The sequence below is a fragment of the Rattus norvegicus genome, chromosome 4 (assembly GCF_021556685.1).
Source record: "Rattus norvegicus strain SHRSP/BbbUtx chromosome 4, alternate assembly SHRSP_T2T, whole genome shotgun sequence".
NCBI classification, from domain to species: domain Eukaryota; kingdom Metazoa; phylum Chordata; class Mammalia; order Rodentia; family Muridae; genus Rattus; species Rattus norvegicus.
This window is the reverse complement of record NC_141537.1, coordinates 117020549-117040433: the sequence shown is the minus strand read 5'-3', so window position 1 is coordinate 117040433 and position 19885 is coordinate 117020549. Positions and strand designations below refer to the sequence as shown.

Below are 19885 nucleotides of genomic sequence, written 5' to 3'. Positions count from 1 at the left end.
TGTGTGTGTGTGTGTGTGTGTGCCACAGCTCATGCGTGTGGAGGCTGGATGGAGGATAGCTTGTGGGAGAGGGTTCTCTCCTTGTACCATGTGGGTCCCAGGGATGAAACCCTGACTTGGTGGCAAGCACCTTTACCTGCTAAGCCATCTCATGGGTTCCTAATTTTGGTCAAATTAAACTCAACTTCAGCTAGAGATGCAAAGGCAACGATGATGTTACTGAAAACTGACAAAGAAGAAGTTGGTGAGTAAGATGGAGACCGTGGCACTGGCATATAAATAAACCAGTGAAATGGAATTAAAAAAAAAAAACAACCCAGAAGGGACACTGTCGTGTGGGAACATGTGAGACACTGCAAAAGGTGCTTTGCAAGACAGCAGAGAAAACAACGGTTTTAAAAAACAACAAAAAAGCTGGGACAATGGCTATTTATAAAAAAACACAAAGGGCTACTATCTCCCATCGCCCATCAGAATCGGCTTACGACAGATTGCAGAGCAAACGGGAAAGGCAAACCCACAGGCTTTCTGAGTGCGGCACAAGAGAGTGCTGTATTTCTTGCATGGGAAATTCTGCCCTGTTTGACTACAGTAAAATGGAGAATTCTGTAATCAACAGATCCCACTGGGAAAGCCAAAGAGTGGGCGAGGCTGGGGAGAAGGCTGGCCGGCTGAGAGCACTGGCTGCTCTTGCAAGGTGTGGTTCCCAGCATCTATACAGTGGCTCACAGCCATCTGTAATTCCAGGTCTAGCAGATTTGATGCCCTTTTCTAGCTTCTCTGGACATTGCATGCATGTAGCGAGCACACGTACATACAGGCAACACATTCATACACATGAAATAAAACACGTGAATTTAAAAACAATAAGGAAAGTTAAAAGGGCACTGGCAAGAAGGTTTAGTAGGCAAGCCTGAAGACCTGAGCTCTATTCCCAGTACCCCACATCATGGAAGGAGAGAGCTGATCCCTATGAGTTGTCCTCTGACATCATACAAGTACCATGGCGTAGAGGCCAACATGGTGGCTTTGGGGGCCGCTTCTAGAAACTCAGCAGGAATTTGACTTTGGATCTGGACAAAGAAGAAGGCTTCAGGCAAGAATATGACTTTGGGCTAGGACAGGGAAGTAGGCTCAGATATCTTGGCCATCCTGATAAGCCCTTAGATCACAGGACTTTGTTTCCTTGTTTGTTCCTTAACCTAGAGCATATAAAAGCAGACTGGGAAAAAATAAACCCACTTCAGCCACAGAACTGGCTTGGGCCATGCTACATTGTTGTCTAATTGTCCTTTTTCTTTTTAATCCTTCCTCCCTCCCTGGAGAACCCATTGACTGACTGAGATGGCTTGGTTACCATGGTACACCCATGCGTGCAAAACAAAAATAAATAAATAAATAAATAAATAAATAAATAAATAAATAAATAAAATGCAATAGCAAATTTTTTTTTTGGTTCTTTTTTTCGGAGCTGGGGACCGAACCCAGGGCCTTGCGCTTCCTAGGCAAGCGCTCTACCACTGAGCTAAATCCCCAACCCCAATAGCAAATTTTAAAAGAAAAATCGAAAGACCACTTACTAGAATGGAAGCAGATATTTGCAGCACATAGATCACACACCAAAGAGAGAGTACGCGTCACACAGAAACCAGATTCAGCAGAAAGCATGTGATGGGTTCAAAGAGAACAGTTCCAAGAACAAAGCCAGTTTGGCTCGATGGTCAATAAAGACACGATAAGGGTTTCTTACGTTATCGGTCACCAGAGGAACAACATATTTAGAAACACGAGGAATTTAGAAACGAAAAGGCAAAAGAATGTTGTCAAGGGAACCTGGGCCTTTCTGGTTTGTGCATTTTTTGTTGTTGTTGTTGTTGCTGCTGCTGCTGCTGCTTGATCCTCAGTACTAAGATTAAATCCAGGGCCTCCTGAATGCTGGACAAGCAGACTCTAAGCCTAATCTCTCATTCTTTTTATTTTTTTTAAGATTTATTTATTTATTTAATGTATGTGAGTACACTGCTGTGTCAGATCCCATTACAGATGGTTGTGAGCCACCATGTGGTTGCTGGGAATTGAACTCAGGACCTCTGGAAGAGCAGTCAGTGCTCTTAACCTCTGAGCCATCTCTCCAGCCCCCCTAATCTTATTCTTAAACATTTATTTTTTTATGTGCATGTGTGTCTGTGTAAGATGAATGGCGTGCATGTGCAGGTGCCTATGGTGGCCACTAGAGGGCATCAAGACCTCCAAGTTGGAGGTGCAGTGGGTGCTTAGAGCCAAACTCTGGAAGAGCAGCAAATACTCTTAACTGTTAAGCCATCTTCGTAGCTGTTTTATTTTCTTTTGAGGCAGGTATATATTTCCCAGGATGACTTTGAATTTGTGATCCTTCTGCCTCAGTCTCTATGGAGCTGGGGTAACAGGCCTGGGCCACTGGGCTGGGTAGAGTTTGAGCTCTTTAATTTGTAAAATTCCTTCAGCTCAGTGCTTCCTCAGTGCCCATTCTTTCAGAAAATAGAGGCCCCTGGAGAGACTGAGATACAGTGTTCCTTCCCTCAAAAAATTTGTGTGTGTGTGTGTGTGTGTGTGTGTGTGTGTGCGCGCGCGCGCGCGCCCCCATCCCCACCCCTGAATGAATGTGGGTGTGCGCGCGCGCCCCCATCCCCACCCCTGAATGAATGTGGGTGTGTGCACGCGCGCGCCCCCATCCCCACCCCTGAATGAATGTGGGAACAGGCTCTCTTTTCGCCATGTGGGTCTTGGGCACGTAACTCAGGTCTGCAGCCTCGGCAGCTCACCCTTGCCTGCAGAGCCATCTCACTGTGCTGGGCCTGCTTCAAGGAACACTCTGGGTGCTGCTCCTGACTACCTGCAAGAGATACTTACCTTGGTGGGGAAATAGCGGCTGAATTTGAATTTCTTCAGAGTCAAGGTCATGGAGTAAGTCCCAAAGAAAAGGATGAAGGACATGAGGGCCAAGTCGGGGACGAACTGGCAGGAGCTCCCAAGCAGGCGCCCCCCATAGCTCAGACATTCCTTCTTGCTCAGCAGAGACCAGTCCAGCGCTGTGAGGTTAAGGGGGGTGTACTTGGAGACCAAGCACAGAAGAAAAGGGGTCAGGACCCTCCTACAGGCAGTGAGTCCTTCTCCCTGTGGTCCCCGGTAATCACACCACCTATCAAACCTTCAAGGGTCCCTAGCCCTCCTGTCCAATAACAGAGACGTTCTTGTGGGCAGGGTGTCCGGGGAATCATAAGCAGTCAGCTCCCTACAAAGATTAGGGACCGACAGGTGTTTCTCCAGGGTGTTCTGGGATCTGTGGCTTTGAGGGAAGCAGGAAGATGCTTTCTCCCTCAGTAGATCTGTCCTTCCCAGAGACATTCAGTATGTCTGTTCCTTTCCACATGTCACACCCTCATTAGTTTCTTCTTGTGTCATTTCAACTCTTAGCACCTGAAATGCTCAAATTCAGACTGTGGGCTTCACATGTGTGGATTTAAGCAGTTACAGATACAAAAAAAAAAATTAATTGCACTTGTGTTAAACATGTAGACTCCTCCCTTTATTATTCCCTAAATAACATTCTATAGCAGCAGTTACACGTCACAGATAGTGTATTCTGCATTTAAGTAATAAGAGGATTTAAAGAATATAGGAGGAGGGAATAGGTTAGTTCAAATGCAAGATGTTGTAAGAAAGGATTTGAGCAACCATGGGTTTAAGTATCCTAGAGAATAGTGGACCCACTCCTTTGTGGATATCAATAGATGACTGCATTTATATATTTACAATAATAATAAAAGGATAAAGGAAAGGAGAAAATAATAAAATTTAATTCATACTTTTGACTACTTTAATTATGTATCAATATGTGTAACTTTGTGTTTGTATTGTGCATGTGGGTACCTGAGGAGGCCAGGAGACGGCGCCAGATCCCCATGGAACTGTTGTGAGTCACCTACTATGGATCCTGGGAACTGAACTCTGGTCCTTTGAAAGAACAGCCAATGCTCCTAACTGCTGTGCCATCTCTCCAGTCCCAAATATATACTTTTAAAAGTTAGTGTGCCCATGTTTAAAAATACCTAGTGAAGTAAACAGATGCTTACAAGTAACTGAACTTTTGGGGTTACTGACCCAGTGACCCATGCCTCCCTATGTTTGTGCTCCTTTAAAATATGCCACTGATACATCTGCCCTCAATACAGGAGTTTGTTTTCCTACTCCTCTGAGAGTGGGCTAGTTGTGTGTGGGAGCAATGTGATGGTTAGTTTAAACTGCCAGCTTGATTTAATCTAGAATCACCCAGGAGGAATTGTAGACACGAGGCTGACCTGTGGCTATGTCTGTAGAGGATTGCCTTGACTGTGTTAATTGATGTGGGAAGAGCAAGTCCACTGTAAGCGTCACCATTCCCTAGGCAGTGCATCCTGGACTGTGTAAGAGTGGAGAAGGGCAGCTAACCAGTAGAGCATACATGCGTTCATTCTCCCTTCCTTCCTGACTGGACAGAACTCTCTGCCTTCCTTGCAGTGATGGACTGTCGCCTGGGATTGTGAGCTGAATAAACCTTTTCTCCCTTAAAGCTGCTTCCTTTGCCAGGGTGTTTATCACAGTGAATGGAAAGGAATCTGGGACTGGGACTGGGGAAGCCTCACAGCTTTGGTTCTCACACTCTTGGAAACCTGAGACCACCCTGCTATGAATCATTAAGGACTGAAAAGCCAATGTAAAGACAGAGCAAAGCATCCCATCTGGTCCACTGGAGCCCAGGCCCCAGCACTTAGTCCCTTACACATAATAGACACTGGGAAGTAGACGCTGCCTCAGTCTGCTCTTCTCGGTCTTATATTTGAAGATTTCTGATTAATATTCAGTTGAGATAGATATGGATTAAGCCATTAGCTGCCTGTGCAAGGGAACTGAAGCAACCCAAGGGTCACTCACGGCTTACAAGGCTGCCCCAAAGCCTACATGCTGCCCTTTACCTGGATTATAATTTTGCATCCTGCAGCCCACACTTCCCACTGGTTCAGGAAGTCAGGGCAGTTAGGGTCCCTGGAGGTTATTAAGTGCAAAGGGCTGGTTAAATTCATTGGGCAAGGGGAGTGTAATAAACTTCGGGTGCTGGGATCACACTGTTGGATGGACTGGAGGTTCTCTGGCAGAAACTAACCGAGACCTGTGTATGTGTGTACCTCTGCTTATCACTGGCCTCCCCTGGTTATGGACATGTTGATCTGCATAGAGAAGCCACAGCCTGAAGATACTAAAGAATAGAATGCTTTCAGTTACAAACTTGAAAGCATCATTCTCAGAGCCCATATGCTCCTGGGACTGACCTCCCAACCCCTTCCTGACCCCCCACCACAAAAGCATATGATCAGTCTACCCGGTAGGAAAGGGCTTACCACAGACATGTTGGTGTTTGGCACCAGCAGGGCTGAGTCGTTGACAGTGGTTGTATTCACTAGAGAAGACACAGAAGATGGGGTGGGATCAGTGGTTTCCAGATGCACAGCCTCCAGCCTCTAAGGGCCCCCCATTGTTCCCACCTCCTCCTGATCTCTCCTACTGCCTTCACCTTCCCGCTCTGCTCCCATGACTCACAGGGAGCACCTGGGTCAGTGCAGAAGACCTCATCCTGAGGACCAACAGCTACTTCTAACAACGCAAGTGAGCAACCTGGTGCTGGACAGTGAAGAGTACGTGTTCTTAGTCCCTGCTGGGTGCTAGGTGGTCCATGCTGTCAAACATTCAAAATTGTTCCCAGAGCTAATTCCATGTCATGCATTATGCCAGTGCATAACTCTTGACAATGTATTCATTTGTTCAGTTCCTAAAATGTCCACAAAGCATCCCCATTTTACAGATTGAAATAACTGAGGCTACCTAAGGTTTCAGAGCTTATACTTGGAGCCATGATCCCACACCAGGATGCTGGTAGAGAGACTTTAAGCCTCTCATCCCTGCCCAGTTTTCATCTATGGACCCTTCTTTCCGCCCTCCTCCATCTGAAGGAGAATCAGAAGCCCGAAAGAGCTTCTTGCTACCAGTAGTTCACTCTGTGTCCCTTGCTAAGCAACCCCTCTCCCTGACCTCAGTGTCCCTAAATGTAACTGGAGCATCTTAACACAGGGTCAGGCTCCCCAGGGGATGTGGCCACTCATCATAAACCTGGCTTTGGAAGAGCACTGCTTGCCTAATCTGCTCCTCTAGACTGCATGGGTGGGGATGGTGGGGAGATTGGCTTCTTCCCTTCCTCCTCCAAGTAGCTCCTCTGTGCTTTGGGGGCTTGTGCTATAGTCTGGAGTGTTGTAGAAGCCCCATTTGCTCCTGCTGGCTGTCTACCTTTGGATGGACACCCAACACAAAGAACCTAATCCTGAGTCTTTGCCTGGCCTCTAGCAAGTTGCCCACAAGACTAGGTATGATCATAGAAGTTGATCAATCCTGGGCTAAGTGGATCAGGGTTGACCCAGGGCAGAGCAGTCCCAAGGGCATTACACCCCCAAGGTCATCCTGAAGAAAGCATCACATATAAGAAGCCAGGAGATCTATTGCCTCTCCTCATGAGGAAACATGATGCCCAATCAATATTATGGACAGGTAAGCCAGGCAAGAAGTACCATGAGGGGCTACCCTCTCCACCGCTCGAGTACCCCAGCACCCAGTGTTTTCAGGCCAGACATCTTGGTATCTTCTACTTGGGCTTATCAATTCTTTTGTAGCAAGAACTGAAGCCCTAAAGGAGATGGAAGAAATACAGTATGGAAAATTCCAGAAAGGGCCCAAGTGTCAAATATTGTACAATATTCTAGTATACACAGAGTGGTACTCACTTAAAGTTGAGAGCAGCCAAATCAGCATTTGCAGCATCCATAAACAGAATACAAATCAGTTACCATGGAAACAAAATTATATAGAAAAGGAGAGTGTCCCCAGCAAGCTAGAACGGGAAAGAGCGCGAATGAAGGATGGTGTGCCACCATTGGACTGTGCTGTGCAGCAAAGTTAGGGCAATGGAGCAGATAGTCAGAAGGCGGCTCACGAACTGGGAAGAGAAGCCCTCTAGTTCCCCACTGCCCTAGTCTGCTAAACATCTAGACCTTCGCAGTCTAAGGTATCCAAATCAGAGTGGACCTGCATTGACACCAGCACATTTATTCTCTATGGGGTCAGTAGCTAATTATAGCTGGGGTCAGTAGCCAATCACAGCTCAGTAAAGCAAAATTTGCCAAACTTGGGGAGTGAGGGCAACAGAATCCTTGAAAGGTTCTTTTGTACACAGTCAACCCTGTAGTCTAACCCTGAGTTTCTAGATTTCTCAGGTCTGGGGTTGGAGTCATGACCCTGTTTTCTGATTAATTTGCAGTTGGTACTGATACAGCCAGGCTTGGGACCTTGCTCTAAGAGGCATGAAATGACTCAGAGTCAGGCCTCGGGCAAGAGCCACGGGAAGTAGTGCAGAGACAGGCAGCCTCACTTGAAGCTCACTGTGCCGGCTCCTGCAGTGCCTGCTTGTAGGGCGCCCTTCAGTGAACAGATGGTTCACAGAGAAGACAAAGCCCTCAGAGGATCCAAAACTGGGCTCTTTCTAAATAGAGACCTTCTAGAAAGCAGGTCCAAGGCAGGGCTGGCCCAGTGCATGGACTGGGAGTCGGAGAAGCATCTGTAGTAAAAATAAGCTTTATCTGAGGGAAGATTCGCCCTCGAGAAGACTCAAAAGGACCCCTAGTAAGACTACCTTAGAAAGCAAGTGCCTGGACGAAGGGTGAGTGTCCCCTGTAAGCTCAACAAAACAGTTCAAAGCTAACGCTAGAAAAAAAGAGAAAAAAGAGTTAAGCATAGACTTCGTTACCAAAATCAGTGCCACAAGTATAGCGTGTGACCAACACTATCCTGCCTGTGGGACCCACCTCATAGGCAAAAACAGGATCCCCCACTTCACTCTGTAGACCAGGCCGGCCTCAAACTCACAGAGATCTGCCTCCCCTGCCTCCTGAGGGCTAGGATTTAAGGCGTGTGCCCCCCTCACTCAGGGAAGATCAATATTTTTTAAGGCAAGGTCTTAGTACATAGCCTTGGCTGGTCTGAAATTCACTGTAGACAGGCTGGCCTTGAACTCACAAAGATCCACTTTCCTCTGTTTCTCAAGTGCTGGGATTTGAAGTATTTGCCAGTACACCTGGCATGATCAATTCTATCATCATCACCACCATCATCATCATCACCACCACCATCATCAATCATCACCATCACCATCACCACCATCACCATCACCACCACCACCACCACCACCACCATCATCAATCATCACCATCACCATCACCACCACCACAACCATCATCATTATCATCATCATCATCATCATCATCACCATCACCATCATCATTGCCATCACCATCATCATCGCCGCCATCATCATCATCAAGCTAAGGGACTGAAAAAAATCTAATATTTGCTTATTATCTATCCTACTTTTCTGAAAACCTTGCAGGAATCTCTGATAAGCACTGATCCCCATCTCACAGAGAAACTGAGATTTAGTGTGGTCTTGGGTGACCTCCTGACCTCAGCTTGTTTTCTTTTAGGCCAGTACAGCAGTGCTTGGAATATGTGGGTAGGTCTCCTGCCCTGATCTGCTCTCCCTAGGCCCCCCAGATTCATTCAGCTGACAGCTCTTAGGGGCGTGGCTATGTCTGTGATGGAGGCTTGGAGACCCAGCTCTGAGGAGGCCTTCACATTGCATGTGAGGATTTCTTCCAGCAAACACATGAATGGCACTGAGAACTTGCTATCCTGTTGGCCAGGTTGCTCCAGCCCACTCAGTGCTGGGTTCTTTAAATGCCACTGGCACACGAGTGTCTGGCTGCCCAACAACCGGTTCCCAACCAAGGGAGGGAGTTGGCAGCTCTCGTTACCCTCCTCACTCTAATTTCCTCCCTCAACCCAGCAGTATCTGGCTTCTTGAAGCTTCTCCTCATTCCACATTCTGTGGTCACAGAGGGTAGATATGGTCCTTTGAGACATGGCAGTCCTCCCAACCCGCTCACACACCTAGGAGGCTGAATGATGCCAGCTTCCCCAACTCCTCCAACAGGCCTCCACCCTGACTGCAGGGGTGACTTTCCCTCTGGGGTGGTCTCACTTTATAAGACTTGTGACCGTCTTGGTATGTCGAGGCAAGCTGTCAGGCGCTGTGAGGGGCCACGAGCTCACACTTAACTTGGGCTGTGCTACTAACAAGGTGTATCTTCCTCAGAAGCTGCACTCATGCCTTGCTCCTTCCGGAAGTATCTCTGAGGCCTCCTGATTACAACCCCGGGATGTTTTTCCCCCCACAATCATGTTGCGGCTTTGGTTAGAACTATCAACCTCTCAGATTCTTTCCAAAAATTAGCTCCAAGAGCCTGCAATTAGCATTGTGAATCCCAAAGCTAGTCTGGGTTACACAGACAGACCCTGCTTCAGTAAAGAAACAAAGACCCAGCATTTGCTCCCTTGGAATAGTGAGCACCAGGCTATGGAACCCGTCCAAATGAGCTCCTCTCCTGCGCTGGGAGCTGCGATGGAAGGAGTGGGAGGGTGGCTGGGGACCCTTCGGGGACTACCTGTGTCAGGAGCGACGCACTCGCATTTGTAGGTGGTGATGGAGTCGGGCTTGAAGTCCGTGTTAATGGGATAGTATTTGAAGGCACCAATCATCTTTTTGATGGCGTCGTAGATGAAGATGAAACTGATGAGGGTGGAGAAGCCCTCTTCGGTGAAGCGGGTGATATACTTGATGATAAAGCTGGCATCTGTGGCCACCAGGATAAGGCATTGGATGGCTGAGTGAAGACCAATCCAGAGGCGGAACTCCATGTAGTCCAGGCCATTGGCCCTGGATGGCAGAGGGAAGTGAGGGACCCTCTGGGCTTGACTCCCAGGGCCCACCATGAGTGGCTCATACCCCAGCAAGGTGCCCACCAAAGGACAGGACAAGGACACTTCCTGAGATGGCTGTAATATCTCAATCTCTATTTCTCTCTCCTCTCTCTCTCTCTCTCTCTGTCTCTCTCTCTCTGTCTCTCTCTGTCTTTTGTCTCTGTCTCTTTGTCTTTATCTCTGTCTCTCTCTCTGACTCTCTGTCTCTGTCTCTCTCTGACTCTCTGTCTCTGTCTCTCTATGTTTCTCTCCGTCTCTCTGTCTCTCTCTGTCTTTCTGTCTCTCTCTCTCTCTCTGTCTCTGTCTCTCTGTATGTGTGTGTGCGTTTCATCCACATGTATGAGGGAACCTGGGCAGGGCTGGTAGCATGCACGCACATGTGTATTTGTGGATTTATGTATGTGTGTAGAAACCTCCAGGTAGACTAGGAATCCACCCTTCTCCACCTCCCAAGCACCAGGATTACACGCATGTGCTACCCTGATTTTACATATAGTTGAGTTCTGGGCATTGAACTTGGGTTCTCAGACTCACAGGGCAAACAATTTACTGACTGAGCAACCTCACCAGCTCTGGGATGTCTGAACTTTGGAATTGTAAGAAAGGACCTCACTGTCAGAAGGCGCTCAGTAGGTAATTTGAGATGAGCAGACTGGAGCAGCCTTAGGTTGATCCATTACAAACCCATAAGGCAACTGAGCCTGTGGTGCTGGGAGACAACTGTGGGCTTGTGAGCTCCTGCCAGGCTCTTCCTGTATGACACAGACTTTCCGGTGAGCAATGGTAGGGCTTGGCTTGCTCCCTATGCACTCATTTGCACTCAGAGGACTTCAAGGCAGGCAGGCGGCTTACAGGAGTCAGAAAGAACCACCAACCACCACAGTTCAGCATGCCTATGGGGTCTGCTCACAAGTCTGCTCCATCCTCCTACCCCTCACGCCCCCTCAGCATGGGCCCATCCTTCCACCCTGGCTTGGCTGAGTGCCTCAGTTGCAGGAGTAGTCATGGAGCCCACCATGGGGTACCTACTTGCTGAAGTCAAAGAGGAGCTTTTCAAAGATGAGGATGGGTCCTGTGCTGCTGAGGATGATGAGAGGCTGCCCCGAGAAGAGGCAGAACAAGCTGCCAGCCATGGCAGTGCCCAGGAAGCTCTCCATTACTCCCTGTTGTGTGAAAGAGCAGGCGGCTCAGGCACACAGAAGAGACTGTTGTACAGCAGTTTCCTCTGAGATTGAAACCTTCTATCTTGGAGGGAAGCTCATTAGGACATGGCATCTTTATGTGAGAAGAGGGAGTGAAACTTTCCATCCTACAGGAATGCTCCTTAAATTCAGGAAATGAACAACTTAACAGCCTCAGGAAGTCCCTGAAGCTGACAAGATAAACTAGTCAGTCCCCCACCACACACATAAATATAAGGCCTGCTGAGAGATAGTTTCAGACAAACTGAGCTGTCTGGAAGAGGCTCAGAGCAATTGAACCACCTGGAAAGGACAAGTCTTCAGCCTGTTGAGCTGCCTACAGGCTGTGCAGTGTGCCTCAGGTTCCCAGCCTTCAGGGGTACACACAGTACACAGATATACATGCAAGCAGAAACACCCACATACATAACAAAATAATTTAAAAATAAAATTAAAATTAAAATTAAAAATAAAATAAACAAGGTCATAATTAGCCAACTTAACATGCTGATAGAGTTCATTAAATATCAGTGGGGAAAGTAGCAAACATCAATGTGAGTGATCTCCCTAAAAGTCCAGCCTATTTATGTCATCCATAAAATTGTTATTTTATTGGAGGAATAAACAGTTACAGTAAGTGATGACCAGACTTGGGGCTGTAGACACAACCATGGTGTTGAGATTACAAACTGAAACTCCTTACTCTCACCATGTACACCCAGCTCACACTCACCTGATAATTGTCTGTGGCATCCCCCAGAAGCCCACCGAAGGTGATAGCATTGGTGATACAGCCGAGGTAGATGAACAGGACAGCAGAGATGGACTGGATGTGGAAGCCATCATAGAAGTCACTTGGGAACCAGGGCAGCTTCCTCTTTACATCCAGACGCAGTCCTCCAAAAAACCTGCTTGAGACAGGCAGAAGACATCTTTCCTCCACAGACACCAGGAGGGGCAGATGCCTCCTGGGCCCTAAGGAGTCTGGGGTGAGGGCTAGGGGTAGATGGAGTTATAGTTTTTCTACCAGAACACAGAACCAGCCATGATTCTTGTAGACCTGAAAATTTGCAGTCATCACCATTCACACTAGGGAGGGTGAACACAAACTGTCTGACAGAAGTTCTAATGGAAATATTCTACTATGAGGGTTTCCATCCTTCCTTGACCAACCCAAGCCACGTTACATGAAATGCTTAGTGGTAACTGTCAACTTCACAGGATCTACAATCATTTGAGAGATGGGTCTCTGCATGTGCCTGTTGGAGGTTATCCTGACTTTGTCAATTGATTGGGAAGACCCATCTTGACTAAGGGTGAGGCTGCTCCCTGGACAGATTAAAATGGAAAAAATGAGATTAGAATGAGCAAGTATTTATTGTTCTCTTGTCTCGGCTGTGGATACAATGTGTCCAGTTCCCTTCAGCTCCTGACTTCCCCGGCATGAGGGGGTGTAACCTAAATGTTGAACCTTTCTCCCCTCAGTTGCTTTGGTCAGAGTTGCTTATCACAGCGAGAAAGACTCAGCACTAGAAAGACTCAGCACATAGCTTCATTCTCAGCCACTTTGCTTGCACAGAGCCTTGTACTTCTCTGGATTTTCCTAAACCTAGGTCAACCTGGATGACTCCTGGAGCAGCCAGAGAACTCAGGCCAGGACAATTTTTTCTTGTTCCCCAGAAGGATAGAAAAATGAAGCTTTTTAATAACATTAAGGTTTTAAGATTTAAAACCTTATCTTTTATCTTTTAAGAAGATACATTAAATCTCCAACCCTTGGTATTTGTGAATATGATTTTACTTAGAAAGTCTTTGTGTTGGGAATGAAGCTCAGTTGGTGAAATGTTTGCCTAGTATGCATGAAGCACCAGTTTATAAACCAAGCATGGTGGTGCCTGTGAATTCAGAGCTGGAGAGGAAGGAGCAGAGGCATCATCAGTTTGAAGTCACCCTTTGCTATAGCAACCTTGATGTCAGTCTGGGTTAGGCGACCACAAAAGGCGGGAGGCAGGATGTAATTTACAGTGACGTCCCTAAGAATGGCTTTGATCCAGCCCTTATAGAAACAGGGCAATGCTACCCAAAGATATACACACAGGGACAGGGCCCTGTGACTACACAGACACAAACGGAGGTGTTGCAGCAGCCAAATTAAGGAGTGTCACGAGGGGTGCTGAGAGATGGCTCAGAGGTTAAGAGCACCCGACTGCTCTTCCAGAGGTCCTGAGTTCAATTCCCAGCAACCACATGGTGGCTCACAACCATCTGTAAAGAGATCTGATGCCCTCTTCTGGTGTGTCTGAAGACAGCTACAGTGTACTTATATATAATAAATGAATGAATCTTTTAAAAAAAAAAGGGGGGTTGGGGATTTAGCTCAGTGGTAGAGCGCTTGCCTAGGAAGCGCAAGGCCCTGGGTTCGGTCCCCAGCTCTGAAAAAAAAGAACCAAAAAGTCACGAGACTCTGGGCTGTCTTTCAAGGAGGAGAAGGAAGTTCCTAGAGGCTCAAAGGCAGTGGTGCACTGTTGGCATCTTTATTTAAGGAGCAGGGTTGAAATATCGCCTCACACTATATAACGCAGCCTGGCATGGAACTCGCAGCAACTCTCCTGCCTCAGTCTTCCCAGTGCTGGGAATTACAGGTAGGATCCATCATGGCCCTCCTCCCTGTGACATCTCAATTTCAACCTTCTGATCTCACACCAGTGTGAAAATGGATTTCAGCAGTTTTACACTACTTTGCTTGTGGTACATTGTTTCTGCCGCTATAGGATACAATTACTAAAGAATGTCTAGAGAAAAGTTTCCGTTCCTTCCTCATGGGTGGGATCCTTCTGTTGATCTCACCCCACACGATTCTATAAGATCCACAAGATTCACTAGAGTGCGGAACGACTGCGGTGGTCAGACCCCGTTCCTAGGGAGCGCGGCACACAGCGGCTCCAGGGTAGCTAAAAGGACCGGAAGAACAGAGGGTTAAAGACAGCAGACTCTCTGCCAGGTGTGGAGCGGGCACCTTCCGGTCCAGATCAGCTCCTCCCCAATTTCATGCATAGCTGGCATCTCAGCCTCGTTGCCACTGCCTCCTCCGCCGGCCCCGCTGCCTCCAGCCCCTCCGCCACTGCCGCCTCCTCCGGCCGAGGCTCCGCTTCTGCCCACAGAGCCATTCATCTGGCCCAGCTCTGCCAGAGAGAACACAGATTTCCTGAAAGAGAAGGCGGATGGGGCAGAGCACAGCTCTCAACGCTAGGAAGGGCACAGCCCCTCAGGACTATCCCCTTAACCTTCAAAGAAAAAAAAACTATCTTAAAAATCAGGGGAAATGAAGATAGGGGTGGGGGTGGGAGCTCAGCCTTTACAGCATTTGCCACAGGAACAAGAGGACAAAGTTGGGATTCCCAAAAGCCATATGATGATCAGGTAGGCAAGGCAGTCAGTCACTCGAAATTCTAACACTGGGGAACCCCAGAACAAGCTAGGACAAGACTAGTCAAATCTGTCGGCACCGGGTTCATGGAGAGATTCTGCCTCAATGAATAAGGAGAAGAGCCCAAAAATGAAGAAAAATTCTCTAGTATCACCCTCAGGCCTCCACATATGCACCCCCACATATTCAGACAGGAACACACACGTGCACATATCACACAACGACAGAAAATGATTCAGTAATACAGCTCCCCCTACGCAGCCCATCCCCACATCCACACTCCCACCCCCGACTTTAGAGCTGTTCATAAGTGGCCATGTTGGCTTCTGATTTGCTACAACAAGAAGAAAATACCGACGATGTTGTTCTTCTTCTTTTTTTTTTCTTTCGGAGCTGAGGACCGAACCCAGGCCCTTGCACTTTCTAGCGCTCTACCACTGAGCTAAATCCCCAACCCCCCCTCTGTTGTTCTTATCCCTAACACACACCTCTTGTCGGCTGAGGGAACTTTCTTGGGCGGCTCAATTCTGATGTTTGGATCCCACTCTCCAGGGGGAAGGACAATGACCTCATCTAGAAATTCATCAACTCCTGCGATCAGATCTTCTCGATTCCGTGCTTTATAAGCCACATCGCTGAAGAGCTGGTGAGGAATGGGGAGGGATGGAAAAGAGAAGAGGGCTCAGCTCTTCCCTCCTAGGAGTGAGCATATCACAGCTATTTTTAAAGGGATCAATTCTAGCCATTTCTCAGGATGCCAACTTGGTTTCAGTGTGTGGATAAGGACAAAGGACAGTAAGGGAAATAGGGAACAATGGAAAGAACCAGTTCCAAGAGCCGGTAGTCATCTGAGATCTGAAACCCAAGCTTCTGTGACACATTAGAGACAAGCAAGCATAGGGAATAGCTTACCAACCTGGGACTCCTCTTGATTTGAACTATGTACCCTCACCTCTTCCAATGGAGCATTTGGCAGCCTAGGAACTTTATACTGTACTATGCACACATATGCCTTTCTGCACGTGTACCTAGCAATTTATTAGCAACCTAGGGCCCCCATCTGCACTGAGCTGTACACACATTCCACTCTGAACAGTGGAACTGTCTCCTTTCCTTAACAACCATCCAACATAGATAGATTCTATCCAATGATGTTCTCCTTGTGTCTGTATAAGAAAGTAGGAAGCTCCTGGGCTAGGTTTGTGTAGTAGGTCGAGCTTCTTATTCCTATACAAAATTAGGTGCATTTGCGATCAAAATCAGACGTGTTATGGGAAGGGGCATTCATGACAGAAAGATGGTTATATAATTCAGTCTGTCACTTAAAGAACCACCCAAACTAACACTCCTCTTCTCTTGAACGCTGTAAAAACAAACCCCAAACAATAACTGGGGTCCCTGAGTACCCTCACTCATGTGGCCCAGTCTCTCTTACTGTACCTGACCTTTTCTGTCTCTTTGCTTTGAGTCAAGTCCCCCTACTGTTTCTGCAAATCTTTGGATGGTTTTAGATCAAGTCTTTGCATAAGAGCCAAAGAACCTGGACACACTCAGCCTAGACGCCGACCTCAGCTAAGACCTCTGCACTCTCTTTCTTTCTGTTTTGCATAGAGCAAGCACACAAGAAAATCTCTACAGGCCCAGTTTGATTCCAATTTTCAAATTCATTCATTGTTGCCCACACTTCCGCCCTGGAGGGGGTCAGGTTACAAAAAGACTTACAGATTTGGTGGGGTTATGCATGTGTTTAAGGGCCTCCAGCTCCCCAACACTCTGGGGACAGAACAGGACCTTTAGGCTCTTGTCCCAGGGTATATATAGTCTCCGGCTCAAGTCACCGCTCTTGCCTTGGGGGAGCTCTTACATTGAACTTACCCTACTGCACTTCCATTAGCTTCCGGAAGTCTAGCATCTCAAGGCCATGCTAATTTACCCGCCTCCTGTTCACCCTGAGTATTTTATCTGCAGAGCCTGCCTTGGTTTCCCAGGCAGATAGCAAGCACATGGTTAATTTTATTTTTTATTATCTCATTATTGCAGATCTGTCCCTCTCCCTGAATAGTGCCCCTAAATGAGAGAGTCTGGTCCTACTCTCTGAATCTCATAATCCTCAGGCCCGGTGCACAGCAGGGGTTCAGATGCGCTTGTGAGATGATTAGTGATGACAGAGTGGGGATGGCTGTGCCAGTGCAGAGCCATTAGCACTCAGAAAGGAGTGGGTGCCTCACATTTCCACTTACATCATCCACCATGAGGGTTGCAATGGCTCGGCCAATCTCATTGTAGGACTTTGCTCTTCCAGAAGGTCCTAGAAGTATGAACAGAAATCTACAAAGATGGAGGGAGAAGAGAAACAAAGAGGGAAAAATTAGAAACAGGTGAGAAGAATTCTTGGCCCTTCAATGGATCCATTATTAACCTCTCAACCTCTTTCCTTTGAATGGTTTAAAAATCACCGTCATTAGTATTAGTAATTATGTGTATGTCTGTATGGAGGTATGTGCACATGGGTGCAATGCCTAAGGAGGCCAGAAGAGGGCACTGGATCCCATGAACTGAAGTTGCAAGTGATTATGAGCCACCTAACCTGGATGCTGGAACTGAGCTCCGGTCCTCTACAAGAACAGAGAGTACCATTAGTCACTGAGTCATCTTTCCATCTCCTATTACATTATTATTGTTATTGTTATTATTATTATTATTGACTTTTTTATTATTATACTTGTTTATTATTACTTCTGTTTTGTTTGTTTTAAAGACATGGCCTCATAAAACTCAAGCTCAAATGTTTTATGTTGTCAAGGGTGATTCTGACCTCCTGATCCTCCCACCTCTCCCGCCCAAGTGCTGGGATTACAGGTCACTCCCACAATATCTGGCTCTTCTTTTTACATTTACTTAGCTATTTCCTGTGTGTCTATGTATGTGCACACATGCCACAACACACACACAACGACAAACATGAAGGTTTAGAAGACAATTTACAGGAGTCAATTCTCTCCTTTTACCTCATGGGTTCCAAGGATTGAGCCCACATTGACTTGGTGACAAATGCCCACTGAATCGTGTCACCAGCCCCAGAATCTCCCTTTGACCATTTTCACGATTTTGTGAGGAAACACTTCTGCTTCTGCCCTCACCGGGCTCTCCTTTGCTTTGCTGCCTGGACCATCCAGCAACGTCCTTCCTGACTTCTGCCTCCCCTCTAACCCTCTCTCTTGTGAGTGTCTTACAGTTGTGCTGGCTGGCCTGGAACCCACAGATCTCCACCTGCTGGGTGCTGGCAATAAAGGTGGGACGGCCATGCTGGGATCTATGATAATGCAAAAGAGCATCCCCTGCTTCCTGACTGCATGGGAAGTGGCTTCCTGAAGACAGGTGTGGGGGTGCTTTTCAGGGACTCACCTGGTGGGGACAGGCACCTCGGTCACCCCTCCCAGCATGGAAGACTGGGCAAGACGAACAAACGCAATGAATGGCTGGTCCAGGAAGTCCACCTCGCCCACAAGCACGTTGGAGGCTTCTGAGTCCTTGGGGATCTTCTTCATGAATTTGTTTTTCCGCTGCTCCGGGAGGAAAATGACACACCCAAGAAGACCTGGCATGCTCATATTCTACTTCAGAGAACAATGGAGGTCTAACTGTAAAATCTCCCCAGGAGTGGCCAAGTGTAGTGGTGCACACCTTTAATCCTTGTGCTTGAGAAGCAGAGGCAGGAGGATCTCTGAGTACAAGGCTAGCCTGGTCTACAGAGCTAATCTCAGGAAACCCAGGGCTACAGAGAAACCCTGTCTTGAAAAACTAAAAATGAATAAGAACAAAATCCCCCTAGGGGCCGGAGAGATGAGTAAGTGGTCAAGATCCCTTGCTGCTCTTATGGAGGGCCAGAGTTCTATTCCCAGCACCCAGGCAAACAGTTCACAACTGCCTTTAACTACAGCTCCAGGAGATCTGATGCCCTCTTCTGATATCTCAAGTGTGCACGTTCTCTCTCTCTCTCTCTCTCTCTCTCTCTCTGTCTCTCTCTCTCTGTCTCTTTCTCTGTCTCTCTCTCTGTCTCTATCTCTTTCTCTCTCTGTCTCTCTCTCTGTCTCTTTCTCTCTGTGTCTCTCTGTCTCTTTCTCTCTCTGTCTCTCTCTCCTCTCACTCTCTTTCTCTGTCTCTGTCTCTCTCTGTGTGTCTCTTTCTCTCTCTGTCTCTCTCTCTCTGTCTCTCTCTCTCTGTCTCTCTCTCTCCCACTTTCCACAGAAATTTTCAAGAGACCAATTCATAGATGTAGGATCCAGTCATTGAGTAGACCTTAAAACACTCCCCTGTTGTATGAACCACACAGTCAGAGAAGAGCCCTGGGCTTGCTGAACCTAGCCTTCCCTCACCTGCAGTTTCCTTGTTGGAACAGACATAGCTCTTAGCATGCAGTGCTCAGCTGCCTAGCCCTCCCTCCAGGCCTTCACCTTGGGTGGTGAAGAGAAGTCTGTTCCTGGGTCTGTCTGCCCTTTGCCCTGCTTCCTTACTCATAGGACTGTCTGGACCAGTCTCCAAGCGTGCTGGACGCTCCCATGCTTTCAGGTTCCCTCTCCAGTGCCACTGGCTATCAGCTGTCCAGGGCAAGAAACAGATGGAGTGACCGGCTCTAGTGTACCAGACAAGTCCTCTGCTCAAACTAGTCCACCTTCTGTCTTTATGACTTCACATCTCCAGAGTCATCTGATGATGAAAATGTCCTAGGGAAGGTTACTTATAAGTTCTTAGTTCTGGGGATTTCTGTTCCCTTGTGGGAGAGAGGTTTTCAAGGTCTCTCTGCCTGTGCATCTAAAGGCTCCTCCTTCCCTGCCTGCCTTCACAGTCTAGGGCAGAGCTCTCCTACCTGGTCTGTGTTTGGGGTATGGGAGATGTCATTCATGCTTCTACTCTGGGCATGACCTAGGAGAGAAAGGAAAGCAAGACTATCAGGGGAAGCCAGGCTCCTGCCAGCTCTTTGCTCTTGGCCCTGAACCTCTATGACCTCTCAGAACCACAGGAAGCCTTCCTTCCCTCAGTCCTGCAGCCCATGAGCAGGCATCCTCATTTTCCTTCCCCTCAAGGGCAGTGTGCTTGAAGCTAACCTCTAGGTCCTGCTGCTTCCTAATCATTCTTCAAACTATAGCATGCTCTCCTCTAGCCTTTGGCCCCACCTCCTTAGGCCTCACCAAGATGCCTACTCCAGACACAGCTCTGTGCCGGATGGGAAGAGACATAGCGATGTATTTTCAGATGATGTACCACTGGGCTGGAACTTGGTGAGACAGACCAGTTTCACCTCTAGCTTTGTGAACCCATGAAAGTCTTTATAGAGAAGGCTGGC

General features: G+C 47.6%; 1 protein-coding gene across 14 annotated transcripts in view; it reads right to left on the bottom strand.

Annotated features, from left to right (window-relative positions):
• Nucleotides 1-19885, bottom strand: part of Slc4a5 (solute carrier family 4 member 5) — a 100453-nt gene that overhangs the window by 24404 nt on the left and 56164 nt on the right. For all 14 annotated transcript variants that reach the window (XM_087656678.1, XM_087656668.1, XM_087656672.1 and 11 more), the window contains 10 exon segments: nucleotides 19409-19464; nucleotides 17947-18104; nucleotides 16782-16869; nucleotides 15030-15184; nucleotides 14131-14319; nucleotides 11848-12022; nucleotides 10963-11096; nucleotides 9618-9889; nucleotides 5415-5473; nucleotides 2890-3090 (listed from right to left, as the gene is read on the bottom strand). In XM_087656678.1, the coding sequence (XP_087512804.1) occupies nucleotides 2890-3090; nucleotides 5415-5473; nucleotides 9618-9889; nucleotides 10963-11096; nucleotides 11848-12022; nucleotides 14131-14319; nucleotides 15030-15184; nucleotides 16782-16869; nucleotides 17947-18104; nucleotides 19409-19464 (1487 nt within the window).